The 26,011-nt window shown below is 40.5% G+C and overlaps 1 protein-coding gene across 5 annotated transcripts in view; it reads right to left on the reverse strand.

The window, feature by feature from the left end:
- The window catches only part of RBM33 (RNA binding motif protein 33), a 108,372-nt gene extending 83,155 nt beyond the window's left edge, over positions 1-25,217 (reverse strand). For 3 of the 5 annotated variants that reach the window (XM_082316148.1, XM_082316147.1, XM_082316151.1), the window contains exons 1-6: positions 24,964-25,217; positions 14,635-14,713; positions 9,650-9,698; positions 7,535-7,611; positions 5,098-5,398; positions 2,854-2,964 (exon numbers count right to left, since the gene is read on the reverse strand). In XM_082316148.1, coding sequence (XP_082172274.1) covers positions 2,854-2,964; positions 5,098-5,398; positions 7,535-7,611; positions 9,650-9,698; positions 14,635-14,713; positions 24,964-24,991 — 645 coding nt within the window. In that variant the 5' untranslated portion in view covers positions 24,992-25,217. The remainder of the gene's footprint in view (positions 1-2,853; positions 2,965-5,097; positions 5,399-7,534; positions 7,612-9,649; positions 9,699-14,634; positions 14,714-24,963) is intronic. The other 2 variants (XM_082316150.1, XM_082316149.1) reach the window with 1 other exon arrangement.
- Between the last annotated feature and the right edge of the window lie 794 nt (positions 25,218-26,011).

The following is a 26,011-nucleotide window of genomic DNA, read 5'->3' on the forward strand; positions in this document are numbered from 1 at the left end:
AGCAGCAATTGCTCAATCCTAAGGGATCAAGAAATAACAGAGAGCAGATAAGAGGATGTTACATCAATTCCAAGGGCACCTCCACTTCACAGATGAAAAAATAGGAATAAAAAACAAACCTAAAAGCTTCTAAATATGTTTAAAACTTGTTGTTTTGATTTGCACTCTCAAACATTTTCCTCCAGGCTGACAGTTAGTATCTTCTAACTTGAACAAAAGAACTAAAATGCTAAGTTTTGGCTAAACACAGATGGAACAATTCAACAGACAGACACATTGGCCTTTTTTTTCCAAGTCTGTATTCTATCAAAAGAAAAGCAGTATGCAGCACTTCTTCATGATTTTCTTGATGAAAGTCCTCCTAATTTCTTAGCAGCATGACCCAAGACACAGTTTAAATTTATGCAATGAGGAAACCCCCTATTATAGATTTCACAGGAGATTAGTTCCAATATAAAACAAAGAAATTACGAATTCTAATTTTTGGAAGTTACATTTTTATGAACGTTTCGTAGAAATAATTAGTGATATTAATACTCTAAAAATATTCAGGATATGGTAACTCATGTAACTGACAGTTTTACCACACCTATTTGCTGCTGAAACTTCTGAGTATTGGGTTTTGCTACAAAGCAAAATATTTTCTGAAGCATTGCTACATTTTTCAAGAAAGCTCCACAAAGAATGTTATTTATTCAAAATCCAAGTTCTAAACACTGTTTCAAATTAAGCATCAAGTGAAAAAGCATGCCTTGAACCTGATCCGGCCAAGGACACAAACTTTTCCTGCCTCTTCCTCACATCTCCCACCCGAGTGCCACCCTCAACAGGTCTCTCACTTCCCTGATTCACCAGTTTCCCCTCATGATGTTCCAACTCCTCAGCCAGTCAGCTCTTCTCTTGGTTTACAAAATTTCTTCATGCAAGATAATAAGAGGCTTTATTTGGTTTTAATGTGGAAACTGCTTAAAATACAACACTACCAAACCCTTTTCTCTATCAGCTTGCTCTCAGTTATTCAGATGCCAACTTTCAATCAAGAAATAATAATGCTATTTATTTGTACTGCATCTATTACAGCTCCATTCTTGTGTTGCATTTTCTACAGGAGAACGCCAACAATTACCCTTGTTTACAAGCAGTGAATGTTATAAGATTTAAATATAAGATTCAAATAAAGAACAAAACTATTCAGAGCTGGAGGCACACATCTAACCATGTAATAAATAGAAGTGCATACTCTACAAAGGTTATCTCTCTTGGTGGTATTCTCATTTGGAGAGTGCAACTGTGAGCCTACAGACTAATGTAAATAAGCTACTTATGAAATAATAAAGGAATAAAAAGATGGTATTATTTTAAAAACAAGAAACCTGTGGCAATCTGCAAGCCATCAGAATAATGCCAGAATGTAGATTAACAGAATAAAGATGTGGCCAAAACATTCACATTACATGATGAATAAATTCTCTAAAACATCTATTAATAAAATCAATTAAAAACTTGCATTAATGTTACCGTTTGAACGACAGGAATTTAGTTCTGAATCGGACAAATTTAGACACCATGATTATTACAGAATCCTCACTAGTTCATACTCTAAAAATAAAGCTATGCTTTTTTAAAGCAGTAAGTTTGACAGTGAATCCCAGCTATGTTCTTAATTTTACATGATGTGCGGTGCCCTCATCATTTCATACAGACTGTGGCTGCAGATAGCACAAATGTGTCAGGCTGCTTTTAAAACACCAGAAAGAAAGCGTATATAATCCAGTGAATGCACAAAAAGTGTCGAAGTGTTTTACAGTTCTTTGGAAGGGTAGATTTAATACTTAGGAAATAGGAAATTAACTATGTTTAAAGTATATTTGGTGTAAGATGTCATGCTTGCAAAGGCAAAGACTGAACAATGCAGGTGACCCCTTTCAATGCATCTCTCTTCACCTACCAAAGAATGTTGTTTTATTATAATAAGTTTCATACAACTAGAGAGTACCACAGCACACGCACTTGTTAGAACTTCATAGAAGAATGCTGCTGTGTCTTTGAGGAATTAATTGCCTGATGAGTTAAAGCTCCAAAGAGGGAACACATTCTGACTACACTTCTCAGCAGGTAATCCATTCAATCCTATTTAATTAAGAGGTGGAATAAAAGTAAAATTAAAGCAGATTCCTGTTGGGGAAAGGAAAAAATCCCACATCAAAAACTTGCTGCAAATTAATAACAGGTATGATACCACTGTTCCAGGCTATAACCAGAGAATGTATACTTGATGGTTTTTAGCATAGGCTTTCTTCTTGCAAATGAAGGAACTCATCCTTTTTCCTAATCGAAGAATTAAGACAAACTTCACAGAAATTTCAGTCCCAATACAACTTCTTTCAAAACAACAAACAATCTGAACTTTGCCTTTCTAAATACAGAACCTTCCATGCTTGTGCTCCTCCTCAAAGTGGGATACCCGAGAACTGTATCTACATTCCCAACAGCAGCAAATGATCCATCTGGAAAGCGAGGCACCATAGCTATTGGAGATTTAACAGACAGCATGCAGTATTACTATCATTCTCCTACCCAAAAGGGTCCCTGAAGTTTCTGATGTTGAAGCTAAGATTAAATATGGACATTTTGAGCTCTCCGTTATGATTTTCATCCCAAGGGGGAGAGGGGATCTGATGTATCCAACAATATAGACGCTATCACAATAAAATCTTATACAAAGAGTAATACCACCAACAATGCAACATTGGCAAAGCTTCATCAGTTCTTACCCAGCAATATGGACAATTCTACAAATTCAAATTCTGAAACAACTAGTTATTTTAAGTTTCCATTAAATTCACAACATACCTCTTCTGATTCATTTGTTATTGTCTGGGATTCTTCCAGCTCCTCATCAGCTGTATATTCTTCTTGTTCTTCCATTCCTTGCTCATTATATGATTGCATGTAATCTTCGTCCTAAAGGCAATAACACAAGGTGAAAAGTCAGAGGCCAACTTTACAGAATTGCAAACCCATTAAGAGATGGGGTCTGTATGCATTGTTACTGTTTCCCGAACTGGAAGAGAAGTATTGTATCTATCAGAACTGTCAGTTGTAAGTGACATATCATATAAGGTTGTATTGCGTTTGCGTGGCAAGGTTTTGGTAACAGGGGAGTTATGGGGGTGGCTTACGTGAAAAGCTGCTAGAAGCTTCCCGTATGTCCAATAGAGCCAATGCCAGACAGCTCTAAGACGGACCCACCGCTGGCCAAGGCCATCAGCGATGGCGGCAGCACCTCTGGGGTAACATATTTAAGAAGGGAAAAAAAGACTGCATAACTGCAGCTGGAGACAGGAGTGAGAATATGTGAGAGGAACAACTCTGCAGACCCCAAGGTCAGTGAAGAAGGAGGGGGAGGAGGTGCTCTGGGCACCGGAGCAGAGGTTCCCCTGCAGCCTGTGGTGAAGACCATGGTGAGGCAGGCTGTCCCCCGCAGCCCATGGAGGTTACCGGTGGAGCACCCCACGCTGGAGCAGGTGGATGCCTGAAGAAGGCTGTGACCCCGTGGAAAGCCCACGATGGAGCAGGCTCCTGGCAGGACCTGTGGCCCCGTGGAGAGAGGAGCCCAGGCTGGAGCAGGTTTGCTGGCAGGGCTTGTGACCCTGTGGGGGACCCACGCTGGAGCAGGCTGTTATTGAAGGACTGCACCCCGTGGAAGGGACCCACGCTGAAGCAGTTCATGGAGGACTGTCTGCCATGGGAGGGACCCCATGCTGGAGCAGGGGAAGAGTGTGAGAAGTCCTCCCCTGAGGACAAAGGGGCGACAGAGACAACGTGTGATGAACTGACTGCGACCCCCATTCCCCATCCCCCTGTGCCACTTGCGGGAGAGGAGGTAGAGAACTCAGGAGTAAAGTTGAGCCCGGGAAGAAGGGAGGGGTGGTGGGGAAAGTGTTTTTATGATTTGGTTTTATTTCTCATTACGCTACTCTGATTTGATTGGTAATAAATTAAATTAATTCCCCCAAGTCGAGTCTGGTTTGCCCATGACGGTAATTGGCAAGTGATCTCTCCCTGTCCTTATCTCGACCCACGAGCCTTCCGTTATATTTTCTCTCTCCTGTCCAGTTGAGCATCCAGCCAGGGTCAACCCACCACAAAGGCATAATTAGCAGGGCTTTATCTAGACAATAATTTCAATGTTATCAAAACCGTAACAGTTTTCATTCAGATCCCAGCAATGTCATCATAAAGATCCCATCTACTTCTGTACTTCTACATCCTTTGACTACAAATCCATAAAGCAAACATTGTAGCACTTTCTTACCAAAGGAAACATGCTCCTGTAGCACATTGCATTAACATCAGGTTTTACCCCATCAAAAATATAAACACTCTTAAAACATTCTGCAAGTGCTCACACATAAACAGGTTCAATTCTGAACAATTATGAACAAAAAACAAGAGCAAAACCTTTCCCAAGTTTGCTTGTATTTTAAAACATCTCATTGAACACATACAGTTTTAATTAAGATTAAATCATTTCACTAGCAATTAAAGCCAGTGCATGTTCTCTAATACACTGCTTAAATTATATTGAATTATGCAGGTGACATTTTCTGAACTAACCTCCAATCTCTTTATTCAGGTTTAGACAGTTCTCAGTTACAAAAAGGATGAACCAGCAGGACATCAATCACTTTGGGATATTAGCACCTTAAAGATGTCTTTAGCAGGTCAATAATCTTTTCACCTTCGAAGGACTTTATCAGATCTTGTCTAAAGCCTGGATAAAAGCTTTTGCATTAAGTACTTCTAACAATTGGCAGTGTATCTCCACCACACAAAGCTGTTTTCTTCCTTAAGGATACAATCCTCAAGGTCATGATTCTCCACTGCCTTCCAGCATGACAAAGGAGCATTACCTACCGCCAAACAAGCTGTCAACATAAACTTTGTCACAGCCTAGATAAAGAAACTGGCAGACAGTGATAATAGGTCTAATTTCCCCTCCTCCCTAGGGAGGTAAACAGATTTCAAATCAGTCTAAAACCCTATGCACGTGAAGCAACGTTATCTTTGAAGATACAATAGAAAGAAACTCACTGGAAATTCATCTAGGGGTTCATTGATTTCAAGGTCTAGCACTTCATCTTCTTCTCCAGGTTCTTCCCCATATTCTATTTGGTCTTCTGTCAGTTCAGGATCATTGCCTTCATAATGTCCTTCCTCTGCATACTCTGAAGCATATACTTCAGGTGCTTCAGATCTGTCATAAACAATTTCATCTTCCCCTTGGTCATACTCAGACTCATGTTCTAGCGATTGATCATTGATGGTCTCAGAGAGCTCGTATGATGTGAGTATGCTGGACGTAGCATTGAGGCTAACTGTGACGCCTTGAGAACTATGGTATGGGGGGAAAAAAAAAAAAAATCAGAGGTTGAAGCATAACAGCCAACTACTCACAAAGATTTAGCAAAACAAAGCCAACAAATACAAATTCTCTAAGTTGCTGGACAAAATTATACCTCACACTCTATTTGATTCCATGCCATATTCTCATAATGCATACTGTACTGCAGCTTATCACCAGCTGCAGGCTATTTGACCAGGGGAATCAAACCAACCAGATGGTTTAGCAGCTCAAACTGGCAAAAGCCCTGCTTGGTAACGAAAGCAGACTGGACTCAATTTTAATTCAAAGACTAACAAATACACAAAATTACTATAACTGCATCTGTTTTCCCAGTATTTCAGAATAAGCTAGTAAATTCATTTTTGTTAAACGTATTAATATTGTTCCTTCTTGATTATCTTGAATTGAAACTTACATTTTTATGACAGATTTAATGTTCTACTCAAAATAATGTAAAATATATAGTCAAGATCTGCCATTTAAATGCCTAAGATTTATTCTAACTTAGTAACAGCACTGGCACAGGCACTGAAAGAAAAAAAAAACACACCAACAAAAACTGGCAAGTTTATAATCTGGAGGAAAAGCAAAACTCGGAATTTACTGTTTACAATAGCTAGTGCCATGAACACATAAAAGTGTGACTAACAAACTGCGGACTACTTCTAAAAGCAGGGGGGAAAAGCTCTTCTTGATTTGATGGCTCTGGGTACAAGGCAAACAATTTTTTTTTTTTATTGCATTCCTATTATTCACTATTTTCATAAGTTTGGGGGAACAAGATCCAGGCAGCTTTGAGCTATTTGCATCTGTAAGACGGAGAAGATTTAACACAAAAACAAAGACATTATGCAGGATTATCATTAACCTCCCAACTATAAAGGCATAAATGAGTTTGAATGGAAATAGAGGAAGAAGGGAGAGGAGCGGAGCAACGCTCTCACTCCCTGGCAATAAAACTGCTAAAAATGCAAGACTTGTGTACAGAAGCCTGCTGCCACTGAGCAATATTATCACACTTTAGATACTTTCTCATCACTCGTGCAGTCACATAGCCATCCCTGCTACCCAGGGCTCACAAGGAGGAAATCCAGAGAAGAAACAGCAAGGACTGTAACTGGGATTCCCCACTTTGAAGGCAACAGTCCAGTCCTCACTCTTGCAGGGAGGAAAACAGCAGCCAACAGAGAGACTGATGGTCTGAGGTATTTCACTACACCTTTATCAGTCCAACACAGGGACAGGACTCCTTATCCTAATTCCAGCCAAGGACAGAACAGAGATCTCAGAGCATATACATATGTATATATGTTATATATATATTCATATATATACATATACATATATACTCATATACATATATATGTATATATGTTATATATATACTCATACCCCTTCAGACAACATGCCTGCATAGCACGCAACAAGTAAAGGAAAAGTTGGCAACACACACAGGCCATTAAAAGCAGCAGTGGTACTGCATCACTTCTGCATCACAAGCATCCTCCTTCCCCCTTCAGTCCAGCTTGAAAAGTAAAAACGTCAACACACTCATTTTGACTTGTAACGCCCATAATTCAATTCTGGAGCTGTATCACCACAGGGTATTCACAGGGCAGGATCCTCAGTAAACTCCCATGGAAGTACCTGCTCAACCCTATGAACTGTGTTCTGCTGTGTAATTGCATACAAATATTTAAGCCACAAATCAAGCCTTACAAACTATGAAGCTCCCCTCCTCAGGGTCCTAGGAGTTAAGATACACTTTTAAAAGAAAGATAGCAGAAAAGGAAGCTGACAGCAATACCAAGAAGGCACAGAAAAAAAGCTCTGTAAGTATTTATAAATAATTCTAAACACATAGGAGATGACGCTGTTTCTTCTTTATAAACTTTAAGAGATTTGAGTTAAATTTATTAATTTGAATAAACAAAAAATAATTTTACTGAAATGTTAAAAATGCTACTGAACACATTATATATACATCATTAAGTAGCTGACTAGGTAAAAAGCAAAACTATTTAAGTATATACCAATAACTTCAGTTTAGTAGTTACTAGTTATCAGTAGTAGTAGTCATTAATAGCTTAGAGTTATTCAAAACACAAGACTTGGAAAAGATACCGAAATTCTTGTTCCTCTTCATTGTCACTTTGCAGAAGATCATCATTCAGCTCTTCATCTGACAAGTCTGACTGATTCTAGGTTTCAGAAAAAGTCAATCATGAATATAAAAAAGGATATAAACTTTTAACTAGGTACTGAAACTACTAAAACTTCTGAACACTAAGTATTTTTATGAAGAATGCATCCCAGACTAAGACCATATCTTCAATGAAATTCCCTAATTTGATGAGAAAAAAAATACACTACAAGACAACAAATCTGAAAAATGTTTGACAGTCCTACAGAAATTTACAAAACTCAAATTTGGCTACTTATCAACACTTTTCACTGACACATTCCCAAATATAGCCAAAGACAACACCTCACTTAAAATACCAGGAAGAAAGGTTAGCTTTAGTGCTCTTATTTAACTGCCTTGTGACCTTGGTACATTAGGCGAGTCAAGAAAAAACACTTAGTTACTGCAGTTTCTTGGAAGCAGAGATACTTAGGAGACTGGAGGAAAGGATATGATGATATGAAGAAAACCGAAAAACCGTAATTATTTTGTAAGTGAAGGAAAAAAAAAAATGAAAATATCATGCCTTTTCTGAACTCCTCTTAATTTATCTATCATACTTTCAGTTTTGGGTTTTTTTGTTGTTTTTTTTTTTTAAATAATTGCCCACTAGGAAGAGATAACTGCATTTTTTCTCAGCAATATTATTTCCATCCTCTAAAGTAATAGGGGCAGAAAGGTTATACAAGGGTAGATTTATCTAGGACTGGGATGAGATTAAGTAGAAGCAAGTTTAGCCTAAATAGCTCAGGGAAAACTTCCGGAGAAATCTATTATTACTCCATCACATGACTCCATACCCACAGGTACTGCTCAGAGACCTGTAACATGGCAAACTGCAAACAATAATAGAAAAAGCACAAGAACACATAATACACTGGAGAAATCTAGTATTGGTTAGTATTCATACAGATAAATTTTTTTTAAGATAAGTAAGTGGCTTTATCAACTCATGTTTCAACTATAAAGATGTATGCAATGTTAACTGGTTATGTTTTTGATAATTGCGTAACACACATCCGCAATCCCTATCCTCCTGGTATTTTATTTTATTTTTTAAACCAGTACGTGACACACAGGAACTTCCTATCTTTAATAGGGATTACTTATAGAATAATTTCAAGAAGCTAACTTGCAACATTTAGAGTGTGATTATAAAAAACTATATCAATTAAAACTCAACTTTTACCAGATCTGGGTTTCTTAAACCTATTCATCTCCAACTAAAACTTTAAAAACTATTTTCTAAATGAATTCAGTTAGCAGATGAAGTGGAGAAAGAGGTGACTAGCCAGTTTTGATTTCCAAACAGAAGCCCTGTCTTCTCCTGCAGATATCTGGCAAATCCAAATACACATTTAGCTGTTCTCGTAGAGTTCAATTTTGGAAACAGGTATCAGAGTGAGGTGTCTATAGCAGACGTGGTGGAACTCATTTCTGTTCTCCAATGCCAGCTGCTCCCATACCCTGCCCTCACTGTAGAGGGGGATATCCTCTGCCTACTCATTAGACAACGCAGTAGTGGACTGTGTGCAGTGAGTAGATCTTTAATAGACACCACTGATGGCTTTTTTTATTTACTCTTTGGTAAATACTGATGGTATTTTGACGAGTAACTTTCAATAGCCAGGAAACTGGCAGTTGAACCGAATTCTCCAGAATGCTAATCGGCACTCAGGAGGCATAATTAGGGGTTTTTTGTTTTGTTTTGAATTGTTAAGTCAATACGAGCTACAGAGAAACTGATTTTGAGAACCATCTCCTTTTTGAACCATGTGTTATGAGAAGAAAGGTTACCTCAGAAAAAAATATTTTTTCTGTAAGTTTTATTTTAAAAAGCCACACTTGGAGGTACTTCCCAAAGGGAAACAGAGCTCTGGGTGCAGAGCGCTCTGGCAACAGGGCAGATCTCTGCTACCTGTGGCTGTCAGGCTTTGGGGAGGTGACTGTAAAATACGTACAAGGCTATACCAAACAACTGAAGTAAGCGGGCAAGTTGAACAACATTCACATTTTAATATTTGTAACAATTCACTTCAATACACATCTCTTACCTTTTTGCCAGTTAGCAAATCCTCTCCAAGCAAGTCATCATCAAGTTCACTGAAAAACATTAACAAATTTAAGAAGCTGAACCTTAGAAAATAGAAACAAACACCATATAGGGTATACACCTTAAAAAACTAATTTGAGGAGAATTGTCACTGAGTCTGCACAAAGCTTTCCTTTCAGCAAAGTATTCAGCAAGTTGAAAAAGGAGATTATATATATTTTTAAATGAAACAATAGACCATACATATTAAATAAGACTACTGTTGCAGTCATTTCATTTCCATATGCTCTCCTTTCCATAGCCCTCCAACTGTAACACAGCACATCAACCTAGACAAAGTGCAGGCATTTAAAACATGGTTAGCTAGGTCCCCACTCCAGATCCTTCACTTCAAGGTTGTTTAGGCATACTGTCCAAAGTGCTGTTTCCCACCTCTCGAGGGAAAAAGCAAGTGAGACAGTAATGTCCTGTGGGCAAGACTCAGTCTACAGGCCACTATGTGGCCCAAGCTGCGCTTCAGCAAGGAGGCACTGGGAGGCCAGCTGGCCTGGGAGCCACTTAGGCCTAGATCTTTCATAAATACTTTATTCCCTCCTCCTGAAGTTGAGGGTAAGGTCAAACAGACATTTGTAGGATGACAAAATCGAATGCATGTTTCACCATCTTTGTAAGGGTGGCTCAGAATTCCGGAAGCACAGAAATACCTGGCTTACAAAACTTCTGCCATCACGTAGCACCTGTCCCATAAATAGGATGCAACACAAAGAACTACAGTCCAGATTAGTTAAGCTTTAGCACAACTGCTTAATCTCATTCTTCCTTCAGTGAAAGAATTACCTAGTGACAGGAGTAAACAGATTCCTCCTTCTATAATAAACACTTATTACTGACAAATGCTCATATTAGAACACGCATGTCCTAAGACTAAAACGAGACGCCAGTGATTTGAAGTATGAGCTGTATTTCAAGAGTGTGAACTTATTTCTACCTGCACACCTTAAAAAAAAAAAAAGCCTTAGATACGCATAAAATTTAAATACCCCAAAGTGAGAATGGGCTATATGAACAGAATGGAAATATGTATAAGAGTTCCTTAGGACTGTATAGGATGTACTTGAGAATGGGGAAGCCAATCCCAAGACATAAATCAGTGCTAGAAGTTGTTTTAGCAGATGGAAACATCTCTTTCAGAGCTGGTTACTGTACAGACAATACAGGAGGGGAATAAAAATCTTGTAGGCTAGATGATATTCCAAATCAGCACGAAATAGGACGTTGTCATCCATACACAGTATTTGTTCATAGTTACTATCTCAAACAGTTCCAGGAATGACTGAACATTAACAAAAAGCAATTGTTTTGCGCTCACTGCAATATTAAACAAAAATTGGGACATAAGACATATCATACATCCCAAAGAGCAAACTGACTAGAACTTAAGCCCTTTATTTCAGAGACAGAAAACTCTACGTAACAGAAATGGTTTCAGAAGAATTTAGAGCCAAAATTGAAGCAGGAAAAAGTCACTAATCTCTTCAGCTGCCAGTAATCTGACAAATGCACCACAAGGTTTGAAAAATATTTCCCAGCACTATGGTCCACCACTGACAGCTTTTAATAAAGCTGCATTAGAGAAATTCCAAAAGACAGCAAGAGTATGTGTTATAGCAACATTCAGATGAAAAGCAAGTTCAGGCAGTAAGAAATCCAGATCAAGAATGAATGGAAAAGAAGGCGGAAGATTAATTTAATTATCTAAACATAGTTAGGGCTATTCAACACATTACTAAAAAATATCCTCGATGTGATTTTTTTTTTTTTTAAAAAGATTAAACGTTTGGTCAATAGAAGTAATCACTTATTCTAGTTTTTTAAAAGCTCTGGCTTATTACTTGACAGTCAAAAAAATTCACACTAGCACATAAATGAAGCTCATAACAGAAACAAAAATGTTTCACAGAATGCCCCTCAAAACATATTAAAATATTCAATGTTATTCAATATTTTCATTTTTCATAAAAAAAGAAAAATCACCACTGGTAACTTTTTGAATAAACAAAGTAACAGAGAAAAGCCTGCAAAGTAAGCAAGCTTCTTTTAAAATAGCCACATCTGAAGTTATCTATCAGAAAAAGGAGGGACCAGAATTACCAGATCTGACTACTAAAACAACAACAACAAAAAAAAAAACCAAAAAACCCCACCCAGATACTAAAAGACCTTAGGTTAGCTGAGAAAAACAGACAAAAACGAATGGTTGCAATCTGATACGACATGAAGCCACACAAAATAAATTAAACTGGAATAAAAGTACACATCTGTGATAGTTCCAAAGACAACTCACCCTCACTATCATCAAGACACAAAGGTCTTTCCAAAACCACAATTCTAGAAAATTAGGGTTAAGATAATCTGAGTTCACTGCTCTCAGAAGAGACGGACCCATTTCCTCCCCTTCCTCAACTCCCAATACTCAACATTCCCCTCACTGAATGAATTGAGCTCACCAAATGAGGAAGAGAATAATAATAAAAAAGAAAGACAACAACAAGTGGAAAGTTTTCTGCCACTGTAGAGAAATGAATAATCTCAGAGAAGGGTCAAAACAAGTGAATTTCAGCAGAAGTCAACTACTAAATCAGCCCTGTCATCTCACAGGATCGCACCAGACCTGCATGTTTTTCCCAAACCCAAGCCTTGGGCTACTTATAGAGATAAACGTATAAATTAATAGCCTGTGATAAAGACGTTAGACTGGCCCTTTCTGGCCTCCAATTTCATGAGCATGCCTCATTAAACATGAGCAGTAGCAAGCACACAAGTGTTTCGGGAAAAGAATTTGCAAAAAAAATGTCATGGGGAAAGTTCTCCAAGAACAATGTTACATTTGTACTCCCAAATAACTGGGGTCTTCCAGCTCTCAGTTATCACCCTCCAATGCCTGAGAAAGGAAAGTGATCTGCAAATTCAAAACTATTTAAATGACTGGGGGATGGTACTCAGTTAAGTAGCAACACAGTAAGAGTTGATGATCAAGATGTATGACTAACAGCATAACTCCTTCACCCTCCCCCACAAAAAGCGATTTAGGTTGCAAAACAAAGCATGAAGGATTAAAAAAACAAGTCTACTGTGTTCATTCGGCCTTCTTTCCATCTTCAAGAAACTGTATTCTATACTGAATTAGGCCAGTAGTTAAAAAAATTAATGCAATTACATTCGGCAACAATATATCTATGTACAGCATTTGTAATTGCCCAGACAACCATAGAACTTAACACTTCCAAAGACAGTTTGGCGATCTGAAAAGAATTAATAATAATAAAAAAATAAATAAAAATTCCAACACATGCAAATAAAATAATATTCTATTAGATACAGTTACAAAAAAACATTTTCTGAAATGATCAGCAAGATGAAACTCTGGAATCTCCAGCACTGCACCTGAAACCACTTCCCTTACAATTTCACTAAAGAATAAACAATATGATTTTTGCCCACCTATTTTAAATTATATGCAATTAATAATAAACACAAACAAAAACTTTTCTGAAACTGAATCCTTGTGTGCTTCAAAGTCTCAGCTTAGTGAAAATACTCTATAACCTTTCTCAAGTCCTATAAAAATAGCTTTGCCACAAGGAGTTAACCACTGGCAATAAGCTTACAACTTCCGATACAACAGCTGTTTGACTCTTCCAAATTTTCTGAAGTGGTAAGAGTGGGACAGCTAAAAACAAATGTGACCAGCCAGCATCTAGGAGCCCACCTATTCATACCATGAAGTCAGCAAGGGCAAAAAGTTCAGAAAATGTTCTAATACAAAGCATTTCACCTGTAATATTGGCTTCAGTATTTCCAAATACCCAGAGTGGGGCTGGGAGGCAGCACAGTACAGTGACCAAGGCTGAACAAGTTATTTTAATTACACTCTCAAACCAGATCATTTCCTTGATGCAGTTCACCATCCAACCCGCAAAGAGCTGTGCTGGCATGACAGAGAGCAGACGCCCCTCACCAGCACTGGGCAGAACACCCTGTACACTGAAGCTATTGTCCAAATTCCTTATTCACTCTTACTCACCTCCTACAGCAATGAAAACTACCTACTTAACCTAGCAGAAAAGCACAGAAGAGGAAACTAATCCCTCTGGAATGACGATAAATGCGGAGTAGCTGATTCACTCCAAGGGCTCAGCTCAGCGGAAAACTACTTTGGGTAAAATCTGTTTACTACAATCACTTGAATGGTTATTAGAAAAGACAAAAATCCATTTGGAATGTTTTTTCCCCCTTTTTACAGTGAAAACCACTGGCAAAGTCTGAACAAGTCTCTCTGTTGCTAAAAAGGAATAATAAAAAAGCAACCCCACAAAAAAGAGAAAAGTTTTCTCCCAGAAAGAATAGACAAGTCTAGCCAGCAGCTTGATTCAAGTCTTTCCCAGCTAGAGTGCCTTCACATAAAAGAATATGCTCTTATTCTCCTCCAAAATAACCAAATTCATACATACTTCTAAATCTTTACAACAGTCATATTTTTTCAATAGAAGCCCATACCTAAGCTCCATTACTCTTGCCCAATGTAAAACTGAAGGAGGATTTTGAGGGTAAGAATTTAAACATCTAGTTAAAAAAAAAATTAAGTTAAGCAAATTCAACTACTAGCAAAATCTATTTAAACCATTGAGATCTACTTAATATTTAAAAGGAAAACCAGGACATTAATTGCAAAGTTAATTACACACCACAAATACTTTGTATTTATCCAATTTCAAGTGGTATCTCTTCACAGCGCTCTCTATATTCCTCAAGGCAAGTATATGTTTGGCACAATCCAGCATCGGCTGACACATGCACAACAACTAACATCTTCATTAGTATCTAAATGTGTGCTACTCTAAATGTTAGAATACAAAATGCCAGAATGGGAAAACAGAGCAATGTAATTCAGCGTACAGAAACTGAACATGAAGATACTCTACCTACCTGTCCCAGTCGTCATCTCCAGCTCTTCTTCTCCAAGACCTTTCTGCACCAGGCTTATCAAACTGATCAAAGTCATCATCTGTAAAGAAGGTGACCACATTAAGTAATTCTTACTGAAATGAAAAGTTTCTGAAGTAATCACTTAGGTGGGATGGGGGGCTGTTTTTTAGAAGATGCAAAAATAGCTTTTTCTGCTTTGCATTGTAACGTGAGGAAAACAGATAAATACCAACATGCTTCGATTAAAAAAAAAAAACCAAAAAAACCAAACAAACAAAAAAAAACAACCCAAAAAAACCATCAGGTACTATATAGCTTTCCCTCTTCTCACTGTTGAGGTGAGGATGGCCCAAGGAAAACAGACAGAGCATGAGATAACCTTCGTTGGCAACATTTACCAGTGGTTTATCCCAGAGACAGAAGCTCCCTAGAAATGCACGAAACTGAGGTGCAACGGAGGTGAAGGGAACCACGCCTGCCAGGTCTCTGCTTGCCTTGGGGGCCACAGGCTCATCTACCTGCACTGAGCCTGCAAAGGCTCTTTGAAAATAGGACTGAACCTCAGGTCAGCACAAGGCCAGACAGCACCAGCAACCCGAAACGGAAGAGGGAAGTCAGATGTAATACAGCATCAATTATCTCGACTGGGGCATTAAAAACACTAAAAGTCATTGAAGCAGGTTACACTGTGTACCTAAGCATGCACATGCCTTCCAAGATAAAACTGGTGCTCCATGTATTTCTCTGAACAAGTACCCTCACTATAGCCTAACAAATCACAAATTACTCTTGTGTAGCTTAGTTGCAAATGATAATTTTGCTACTTAAAAATATTAAAACTTCCACTTATCTGCAAAAGAAATGCAAAGCTCATCTGCTCTGTTCAGACATCCATGTGTCTCATCTGTAAACTGGAAGCACATACCCTTACTCTCCCAACCTGTGGCTACAGCCCAACAGAGAACGCACACCTGAAATAAGTGTCTTTTTACACATTTTAATGACTTTTTTTAAGAGTCAAACAAGTGGGCAAATAAAATTTATGCTCAGCACATGGGGAAACTGGCTGCAGTTCAACAGTCTGCAAAATACAGGATGTGGAGCAATCCAGTCCTTCCAGCCTTACAGTCTGAATTGGTGAACACTAAAATGCCATATATCCAGTCATTCTCCTAACTCTATTTGCACTCAACTCTTTGACCAAGTACAATGCCAAGGATCAACTCTTTTTTGTGTTTGTTTGGGGTTTTTAATGAACCTTCAAAACCAAATCTGTCTTCAGCCCTTTAAACTCAACCCAGTACCCTTTAGTGAATATTCCCCACATGCAATGACAAACCTATTCACTCCTTACTTCATATAATCAAAATATGGGCATTAGTGACTGATAGAAGTTTAAAAGCAGGTAAAAACATTAAAAAGAGAAAAATCGGTTCTTGCAGTGAAACTAAATTAAAAGCTCTCAAACCAGAAATTTCAGTCATAAACAGTTATGAAAATAAGACTGCTGAGTATGAATTACGATGCAACACAAGTCAAGTGTGGCAACTCTTGTTTTGAAACAGTAGGTAAAAACAATTCCCCCTGATCAGGTTCCCCCTCTTACTCCCTACAGATACTTTTATATTTCAATTAATCTTCTATATTTAAACTAATTTACATGGGCCAACACCATCGAAACAAACAGTTGTTTTACATTTCTCTGCTCAAACATCTACATGTTGCAACCTCCTTCACTTCCAATTCCTATTTCACCCACAGGGGAAAGCCAGACAGATATCCAAACATTTACTATCTTCCTCTTAAACACTGAATTTTGTGATCTCTGAAAAAAAACAAAAAAAACCAAAAAACAATGCCACCTTGCTCTCCTCATGGTCATTCAAAACCAGGCTGCAGTGATTATTAGTGCACTGCCATTTTAAGGGCACAAATATTCTGCACCGTCATTGTTCTTACAGCTGGAAATCCACTGACTTGATGTAAGCACCGCCAAAGATATTTTTTTTTTTTTTAAGGTAATGCGACTGGTTTTGCAGCAACCCAAATTACACGTGTCCACATACTGAGTAGCACAGCTCAAGACAACGACCACCATCAGGAAGACAGCAACTTCTGTTTCAGCTATGCCTGCTTGCTTGCAAGATACCGTATTTTTTCATGCCAGGCACCACTTTGAGAACTACAGAGAGCTGTATTATAAACCAACCCCACTTGAAGACAAGACCTTAGCTCTTCAGCACACAATTCTTACACAGATGGACCTTCACATCAGCCAGGTTTAAATCCAGACAACACAAAGTTATGTGCCAAACTTTTTCTCTGTTGAGATCTCTCTACAGCAAAAAGAAACATTCTTCAATATAATTCATAGTGCTTTTCCAGGCCCGACAGTTAACCTTCACGGCCGTAACAGCACTTCAACCTAGTATTACTGCTAGTGAAGAAACAATAACAAAAGCGGGTCCAAGTTCCTGCCAAGCTTGTAGTGTAGACCTGGACCCCACTCAGCCAACATCACGAACCTCCACCCTCCAGCTCTTCCAACCCCTCCAAATTTCTCACATCCTATTCCTGATTTATGAGCAACTCCTACCAAAATCCAAAGCTGAATTACATCCATGCAAAGCCCTTTTCACAAGTCCCCTCTTGCAGGATGCATACAAAAGCCTCAAAAATGACTGGTCAATCTGTGTGTGGTGACCGTAGCTTTTAATAACTGTTCCACCTATGTCCCCACCACCTCCCTGTTCTCATCTCTTCTCTCCCTGTCTCATCAAACACTTATGATATCAAGATCTTTGGGACAGAGGGAGTCAGCTTTTCTTTTTTATGCTTGTTTGTTCTGTGACAGCTGACACTAACAATGAGCGTCACAAATTACAGCATTTTGACATTAAGTGTTGTCAGAGCCCAAAGCAGGTTGTAGCTCTCCTTTAGAAAAAGAGGTCACAACAGTCACGCATCTACAAACAGCATTCATTGCCAGCTTCACCGTTTGTGAGCCAGCAAGCACTGAAATGGACATAGGCCTCACACCTGCAGCGCGATGGGATACCTAAAAAACCTCAGTGAGGAATCATTTTTTTTCCATTTCTAGAACTACACATATTTTCATTTTTCTTCTACTTGTCTAGGCAATAACACTGGAAAATACCAGTAAACAACAGTCAGTGTAACATTTATGGATGTTTCTCCTTAAGAAATTCTTATAAATCAATGTTTGCGTCAAGCATGGTTAAGTGCCTGTAAAACATTAACTTGTACAGAAAGAGGCACACTCAGCATCAGCAGAGCACAAAACCACTGAGAACAACAGCCAAAGATTATTTTTTTATATATGTAATTTTCAGTACTACTGTGTGGGACGTGAGGAGAGAAGAAAAAAAGGGAGGGGGGAATCCATGAACATAAGCTTTTTAAGCAGGAAAATATCCGTTGTGCGAGTTGGAAGAGGTTTTGTATTTCTTCCAGCAGTATCTGCAGCCTAGAAAGGCAGTCGTACATAGCAACTGTTGCTAAGACGTGCCACGCAATGGGTACGGCTCCTCGCCTCAATTCAAGGCTCTGATGGCAAAGCTCACGAGGACGTGTGCGCATTAGCTGGATATCAACCGGAAGATCCTGACAGGTGATCACTAAACACACCAAGGACCCTCTCTAACTTCCAGGCAGCACTAGAAGGAAAAGAAAAACAAGACCTATCAAATACCAAAAAAGCACTGAGTAAGTAAGCAGGACAGACCAGTTACACAGGAAAACAAAAGAAATAATCCACCACTTGGCTCTTCCTACTGCAGCTCTAAGAAAATCGCCATTATCAAAGGGACAGAGAAGTTGCAGGATGCTGCAGAGACTGACTAACACTGGCTGTTTTGTTGACCAGCCTGCCTCGCCAGGCTCTGGCCAGCTGTGAACCAGGATAAGCACAAAGACAGCCAAACACACTTGATTCCCCACACTAAAAGGTTCCTGTTTGCTTTACACTTACCCTGGTGTAGCACCAGTACTGCTATAAGCTGTTCTATACGGCTTATTTTTTGGTTTTATGATATATGCCCAGAACTGTTATCTTTTTTCCTGCTTAATAAGGACAGATCATCCACACTAGAAATCCACAAAGTACAAGCCTCATTTCCTCTTTGGCTATGCTGATGGTAGTTTCTAACTCTGTGGACACCCTTTCAATAAAACCTTCACTAATCATTTTTCTATGTAAAATGGAAGTCCTAAGCTACACAGTCAAGTCTCACAAGCGTAGAAGATGAATCAGCGGGAACACTGCAGAGCTCTTAACGTCTTAAAATGGTACCAACATAGCCTAAAAAGGTAGTCCTACATAGCAACTGTTGCTAAGATGGAGTATTTTACTGCAATGAGATGGCCAAGACTTCTAGACTAGGAAAAACATTTGATGACTGCATTGTTTGTTCTTCCTAGAAATACACCTGCACACTTTCTGGAACACTAACCACATGCCGTCTCATAAACCTCTGTAACAGTTCAAAATTTTGTATTTTGGTTCCCTTCAATATTACACTATCATGAATATCAAACATACTATTAGTTTTAGACATTGAAAAAGCATCAAAGATTTTTCCTTATCCAAAACAAGATGAAGAAGCCACAATGATCCAATAGTTCAATGGATAAAAAAGTATTACACACTGTTTACCCAACAGGTCTTCCAAGAAAGTAACTAAGCTGCACTGCTTTTGGGCAGAACAGGTAAGGGAGCTATTAAAAAAAGGAAGAAAAACAAAACTAGAGGAAAAAACACCACTTGTCTATGCTTAGATTTAATGCTGAACATAGCAAGTCCATCTTGGTCTATCCCATTCCCCAGTATCATATTTAAAACACTCAACATGACAACTTGACAGCATTTCAAGCACAAGTCTCCAGATTAAAAACAGCTTACCAGCTTATCTTCATGTAATAGTTTATATCTACAGAATATTTGTCTTCATATTTCATTGCAAAAGGTTACACAACACACAGGTATTGTAGTGTCTTGATTTTCAGGAACTGAGTATACCATTTAAAAACAGACCTATGCTTCTGCCCGCGACACTGAACTGAGTTTCAGTATCTCTTGCCATGTGATACAGAAGAATAACAGGTTTCATGAGAAACAGCCGTGCCTAAAACACAAGCTGGCAACGCAACTGTACTACTAACACCAGTTGAATGAAAACTTCTGGTAACGAATCACAACAACGTCTAGCAGTAAAAGCACAAGGTCAACAGGAACTCCTGAACCCGAGTCTGTGATGTAAACCTAACACATTATGAAGCACACTATGAATCAAGTCCCATTTATTACAGATAATCAATCCCTCTATCCCCATCATAAAAATCACGTTCACTCCTACTACTGCATTATGCACAAGAACACACATGCACAAACACACCACACAAACACAAAGGGTTCAGTTTATCTTTTCAGGGACAGACATCATGGAGTCTTTATATTGGTAAACAATTACTCACAGAAGCCTTAGGTACTCAGTGACTAAGTATTTGTAACAATGTAACGATTGCATGACATGTTCCTCAACTAGTGTATTTCATGTTTTCCTTCCAAATTACTCCTACAGGACAGAGTTTAGCTTCCTCAAACAAATAAAGTAGAAAAATTAATTTCTACAGGAGATAAGTTCTTTTTAGCTTCTCAAAACCAAGTTTTTTTAGAGAGTTTGTCATGGTGCAAAGCAAGTCACTAGCTTTTTTTTTTTTTTTTTAATAAACTACATCTAAACCCAGAACCACCAAGCCACAAAAAAACCATTTCCAAAGTCTGCTTGGATTTGAAAATATACTTGCTTTAGAAAAACATTTTAAAAGGCCTTGCCTCACAAACGCTTAAGAGTGAATGAAGGCCAAGGGTTTAAATGAAATCCACATGAACTCAGTTCCCAAACGGCTTTGGACACTGATGAGAAACTGCAACGCTCCAGAAACTCTCCAGCATCTTTCACAGCCACCAAAAGTTATAGTTAAAACTGAGGATGCATTACAGCAGAATGTAACACTGGACCAATCACATCACTTACTCGGAGGTTTTGTTGGTCAAGTCAGCGACAACCATCACCTTAACTTATCCTGGACAACAATTTCTGCGTGACCTAAAATCTGAGGTTTAGTATTTGATGCAATAAAGCATCATTTGGCTTTTGTAAAAACAAGTGATACTAAGGCTATGTTTAATTTAGATGACCTGAAATGAGGGAACATTCAGAAGAACGTGACTTTCAGTGAAAGCTTGTCAAAGAAGCATAAAGAGATTAAAAAATGCTATGCTTTAAAGCAAATCTGCCTGCCACAAGCTCATTCAAGTAGTAACGTTTTTTTGGCACTAGTCCTTAGCTGGTACAATAGCCCATGATCATATATTTGTATTTCATGAATTGTAAACTCTATAGGCCTTTGACACTTAGAGGAGTTTTAGTGTGTGCATATTGCAATATAACTGTTTAGTGACCAGTTGCATCAGTCCACCTAATAAAATAGGATGCAATACCCACAGAGACCAAAATATGGCCAGCACTCCATCCACTTTCACCTAGGCACAAATGCAGAATCTATTTCCAGTCCCTGTATGCTGCTGCCGAATAGCCTGAAGCACAACAAATTCAATGGAATTTGTCACACTGGGGAATTTTTACTACATCTTTGAATAGGATAGTGACCCACAGCACAGAGAAAGGTGCTTGCTGTGCTAGCAGTATAAGCTTTTTTCCAATTTTTATCAACAGCTTCACAAGAGGTTTTTAAAGCCACTACATTGCTGAGAGCACAACAGCAGCCCTCAGATTAGTTAAAATGAAATTAAACTGATGACAGCTTAAGTTCAAGCTGAAGGAATAACGTAACAGGCTCAGAGGTAGAGAAACACCCACTCAGCTACTCTTGGTGCAGGACTTCAGCAGGAATATGGAGTAGACGTGTATAGATGGGGTCCTCTTCAGCTCCTCCTCTGCCCCATCCCCTGTCGTGATTTACACCCCAAGGATATCTACACTCAAAGTCTTCTAGACCACTGAAGTTCATCAGCAGTGAATTAATCTGAAAGGAAGAAAACTTACAACAGTTTTCCCTTACTTCAGTATGGCAGACAATCGAGATAAGAAGTGCTCTTTGCTTTGTTTTAGTGATGGTTTGTTGTTTATCCTGAAACCATCTCTCCCTAAATTAGATTAAAATCTAGCTGTAAATTGATTGTAGTAAATACCAAGAAAAAATTTCAGCATCTACACAACACAGTTATTACATTACACTATAAGGAGATTATCCCTAAATCATAGTCTTTTGAGGTCCTTTCCAGCCTGAGCTGTTCTATCTGGTCCAACCTTTCGTGGGAAAGGGAGCCTAGATGAGATAAGTTATCTAGCACCCTCTCCAATCGCATCTTGAAAACCTCCAGTGATGGAGACTCAATCATCTCCTTGGGGAGGTTTTTCCAGCAAGGGATTGTCCTCACTGTTAAAAAAAAAAAAAAAAAAAGTCTTTCTTATATCGAATGGAGCCTCTCCTGGCGCAACTTGTAGCCGTTGCCTCTTGTCTTCTCCATGTGGCTCCTTGTGAAGAGAGGGCCTTCGTGCTCTTTGTAGCCCCCCTTTAAGTAAGAATATGTTACTCAACTTTCAACATGTTTGCTTTGGTTCTGTTCTTATATGAAAGTTTGAATCAAAGTTTGGGAACCATTGACTTAACCATATCAATGGACTAATGAGCAGCTATAAGCCCTCAAAGTGCCTCTTCATCACCAGCATACCCCCTTGAACTTCTGTGTTTCAACACAGCCATTCTAGAATTAGAAGCAAGTTCAATCAGGCTCCACAGCAAAAGAATTTGTGAAGTAATATGAAGCTGTGAATCACTCCCAGAGACCTCACAGACCACCACTTGAAAACTTCACAGTTTATGTTTGTGAAACCTACCACCAAAAGAGCCTTTACCTTCATCCTTAGAAAGCTTAGCTGCACCAACACAAGTATCTGGTCACAAAAGTACATACTGATACCTTATTCTTACGAATTAAGCCAGTATTTCCCAAGAACCTAAAAAATTAGAAATGACCAATGAGTCCACACATGCTGTCCAACAGACAAATCACCTTCCTTCCATCAAATATATTTAAGTGTTCAGCCAACAGAGCCATTTCACATTTCATTTTTCAGCCCTGCAACATATCCTTACAGAAGATTTAAACTTTAATCTGCATCTTCAAAACCAAAACTATCTCACTTTGCCAATTGTTACCCTGCAATGTCATCAAATTAACACTGTTTTTCCAAGACCTATTTTGTATTACTTTATCAATCACTAGATCCTTTTTTTTTTTTTTTTTAGAAAACACTGGGGTGCTGTTACTGCCATATTTTAAAGTCTTTCCCTCCCCCCAAAAAAACCAAAAACTAAATCTAAAACATTAATTCCTACAGTTAAAACTTTAACTGGTCAAAAACATTTAAGCCAAATGACCACTTAGTCCTGGGCTTCTTTCCCATTTGTTACCACTATTGACTTTGGATAGTAGTCCCTTTCCAAGAAGAGTTGCATATACCATTCCTGTAAGTTCTAGGCTTTTTTACCAGGTTTTAAGTGTGTATTTAACAACTTCAACCAGGAATTTTCCTTGACTAGTCATACAGACATAAGTGTGTGACACCTCTGGGTTTCTTCATTCAGGCAAGTGCTGCACAGTGATCATCTAGACTAAACAAATACTGCTTATACGAGCAAGGGTCATATTTAATTGGCCACCATTTATTGATGAGCATAGTGTTAATGCTGAACAAACAACTGCTTGTGCCCACTTAATACAAGCGGATCCTAATTAATGGTTAGACACAAATGGTACTAATCCACAGCAACAAAAAAAATAGTTTTGAAACTGCAGTTTCACCACATAGTTGAAGGTTGTCTGCTGCATACAGCCTTGTACATGAAAGCATGCTCGTTCAACTTGCAGCAGTTTTAAACACAAGAACCAAAATACTCCAGAATTGACACTTCCTTTACTCTGTCCTCACAACACTACAAAAAAACTCCCAGAGATAGAACATGCATGCAAAGTTTACTTCCACACCACATGTAACAGATCCAAACCACAGAAACTAGCACAAAGACTTTTGTATAACAACTTACATTGCAATATATTTAACACCATTAAAACAATGCCCAAGATATTAAAATATTTACTGTTTTACCAATCAGTGCTGTCCTTCCTAGCCTTCTTCCCAAACTCAACTCCTAAACTTGGGAATTTCTTTGTAACATTTACCTTTAGTAGGAAATTTAGTTGTGTTTATGTACTTTGTTACCAATTAAGCTAAAAATGGTGAACAGTATGACCACTTAGGTGAATGATCACGTGGACAAGTCACACTCTTCTCTGTGACACCTACTTACAGAAAAAACACTGACTAAAATCATGACAAACTTTTGTACAGACACGGACAAGTGGGTCAGCTGATGGCTCTGACCAGTCTTTATCAAAAGTGTTATTCCTAGAGAAACAAGGCCCACACCACCAGAAATGGATATGTTCTCTTAACTGTATCTCTTCTGAACACCTCAGTGTGACTCCTGCAAGTCTTTCTTTTAATCACTCAACCAAACGTTCTCATTTTAAAATTTGCTTAATATACCAGTCAGAGCCACAGAGGGTTTTGAGTTGTCATTTAAAATGCTGTGAGAAGAAGTGTCCTTAGTCAAGAAGGAGAGAAGTGGTGCGCCTGAGAGTCCTGGGGCCAAGCACTGACTTCATTTTACAGTTTCCAAGTGAGACCTTCTGCTTCTGGGCAGTCTGTAAAATAAATTATAACTACTCCCCAGATGAGAGGCAAGTTATTCAAACAGGTCACATACTGTAGCTGTAAAAGGTACAAGAAGGAACGTCTCTAAATAAACACATCCATCTCGCCCGGAGGTCCCACACCTGCGGTGAGGGATGAAACTGCTGCCCCTTCCCGGCCCTCCCCGGCCGAGGGGAGACAACAGCTCCCATCACCGCACGACGCCAACCCCCATTAGCACGAGGGGAACCCCTGGGGCCTTGCGGTGCCGGGGAAGCTTCTGCTCCCCGCCGGGAACGCGGGGCCCACCCGCTCCGCCGGCACCCCCGACCCCGCCGACGGCGCCCGGGCGGGAGGCAGAGGGGCGGCGGCGCCACCGCCCCAGAAGGCCCCGCAGCCCCCGGCTCCCCGCAGCCCCGCCGGCCGCTCCGCCCCCAGCCAGGCCCCGCTCCCCCAGGCGAGTCCCCGCAGCCCCGAGCCCCCCCGCGCGCTCCCAGGCGAAGCCCTTCGGGGCCGCGGCACCCACCTGCGCCTCCTCCCAGGGCGGCAGCCATGGCTCTTCGCCTTGCCCAGGCGGCGGCGGCTCCCGGCGGCGACCCCGCGCCGCCTCCAGGAGCGGCGGGGAGCGGGGGGACGGGGAAGGGCTGGGATTCAGCGCCGGGCGGCTCCCCCTCCCGCCGCCCCTCCGCACGCACCCTCGGCAGGAGAACAACAAACTACCACAACATGGCGGCCGCCGCCGTCGCTGTCGCCGCCGCTCCCGCGCTGCATCATGGGACGGCGGAGGACCGGACCCTCCCTCGCGGGGAGGGCGGGCAGCCGGCGCCGCTGGTTGGTTAGCCGGGACCCGGCCGCGCCGCGCGCCGGCCAGCGTCAGCGCCCGCTGCGCATGCGCTCAACGGCTTCCTCCCGGAGGCGCAGGAGTGCGCGTGTGCCGGGAGCGGCACGTGCCGGGGCGGGGGGGCGGGGGGGGGGCGCATGCGCGCAGGGCGCGGCGGCGGGGGCGCGCTGCGGACGCGATGGCGGACGGGCCCCTGCCCCTGCCCCTGCCCCTGCCGCGCCGGGGCGGGGTCCCGCCGGCCGTGGGGTGTGCAGGGAAGGGCCGTGGAGCCGTGCCCGAGTGGTTCCTCACCCTGCCCGGGGTCCCCGCGGGCAGTCCGCGGTGCCTGGGCCTAGCCTCCCCCTCACGGGGCAGCAGGCCCGCCGGCCTCCGGCCCTGAGGCAGGCTGCTGTCCGCAGCCTGGCTCTGTGGGGAGGGCGGCCGAGTCGGCTGCTGTGCCTTTACCTGACCGGGACAAATAGTGGGGAGTGGGAAAGGGAGATTAAGGCGCTGCTTTTCAGCATCCCACGCCTCCCTGACGAGGGTCTGTAGATGTCTCTCCCCAAAGTGGGAGGCTCCTCATGGCACATCCGAAATGCCCGGCTCACGTAGAGCTGCTTCGAGGTTTCAGTAGGTTGTAGGTCCAGCTGTACCCCCCCAAGTTCACCTGCCATGAGTCTTTTCCACAAGAGTGTGGAAAAAACCCCATGTATTAGTGGGATTAAAATACACCATGAAAGGGACAATTTGGGCT

The sequence above is a fragment of the Platalea leucorodia genome, assembly GCF_965183815.1.
Source record: "Platalea leucorodia genome assembly, chromosome: 1".
In the NCBI taxonomy this organism is placed as follows: Eukaryota; Metazoa; Chordata; class Aves; order Pelecaniformes; family Threskiornithidae; genus Platalea; species Platalea leucorodia.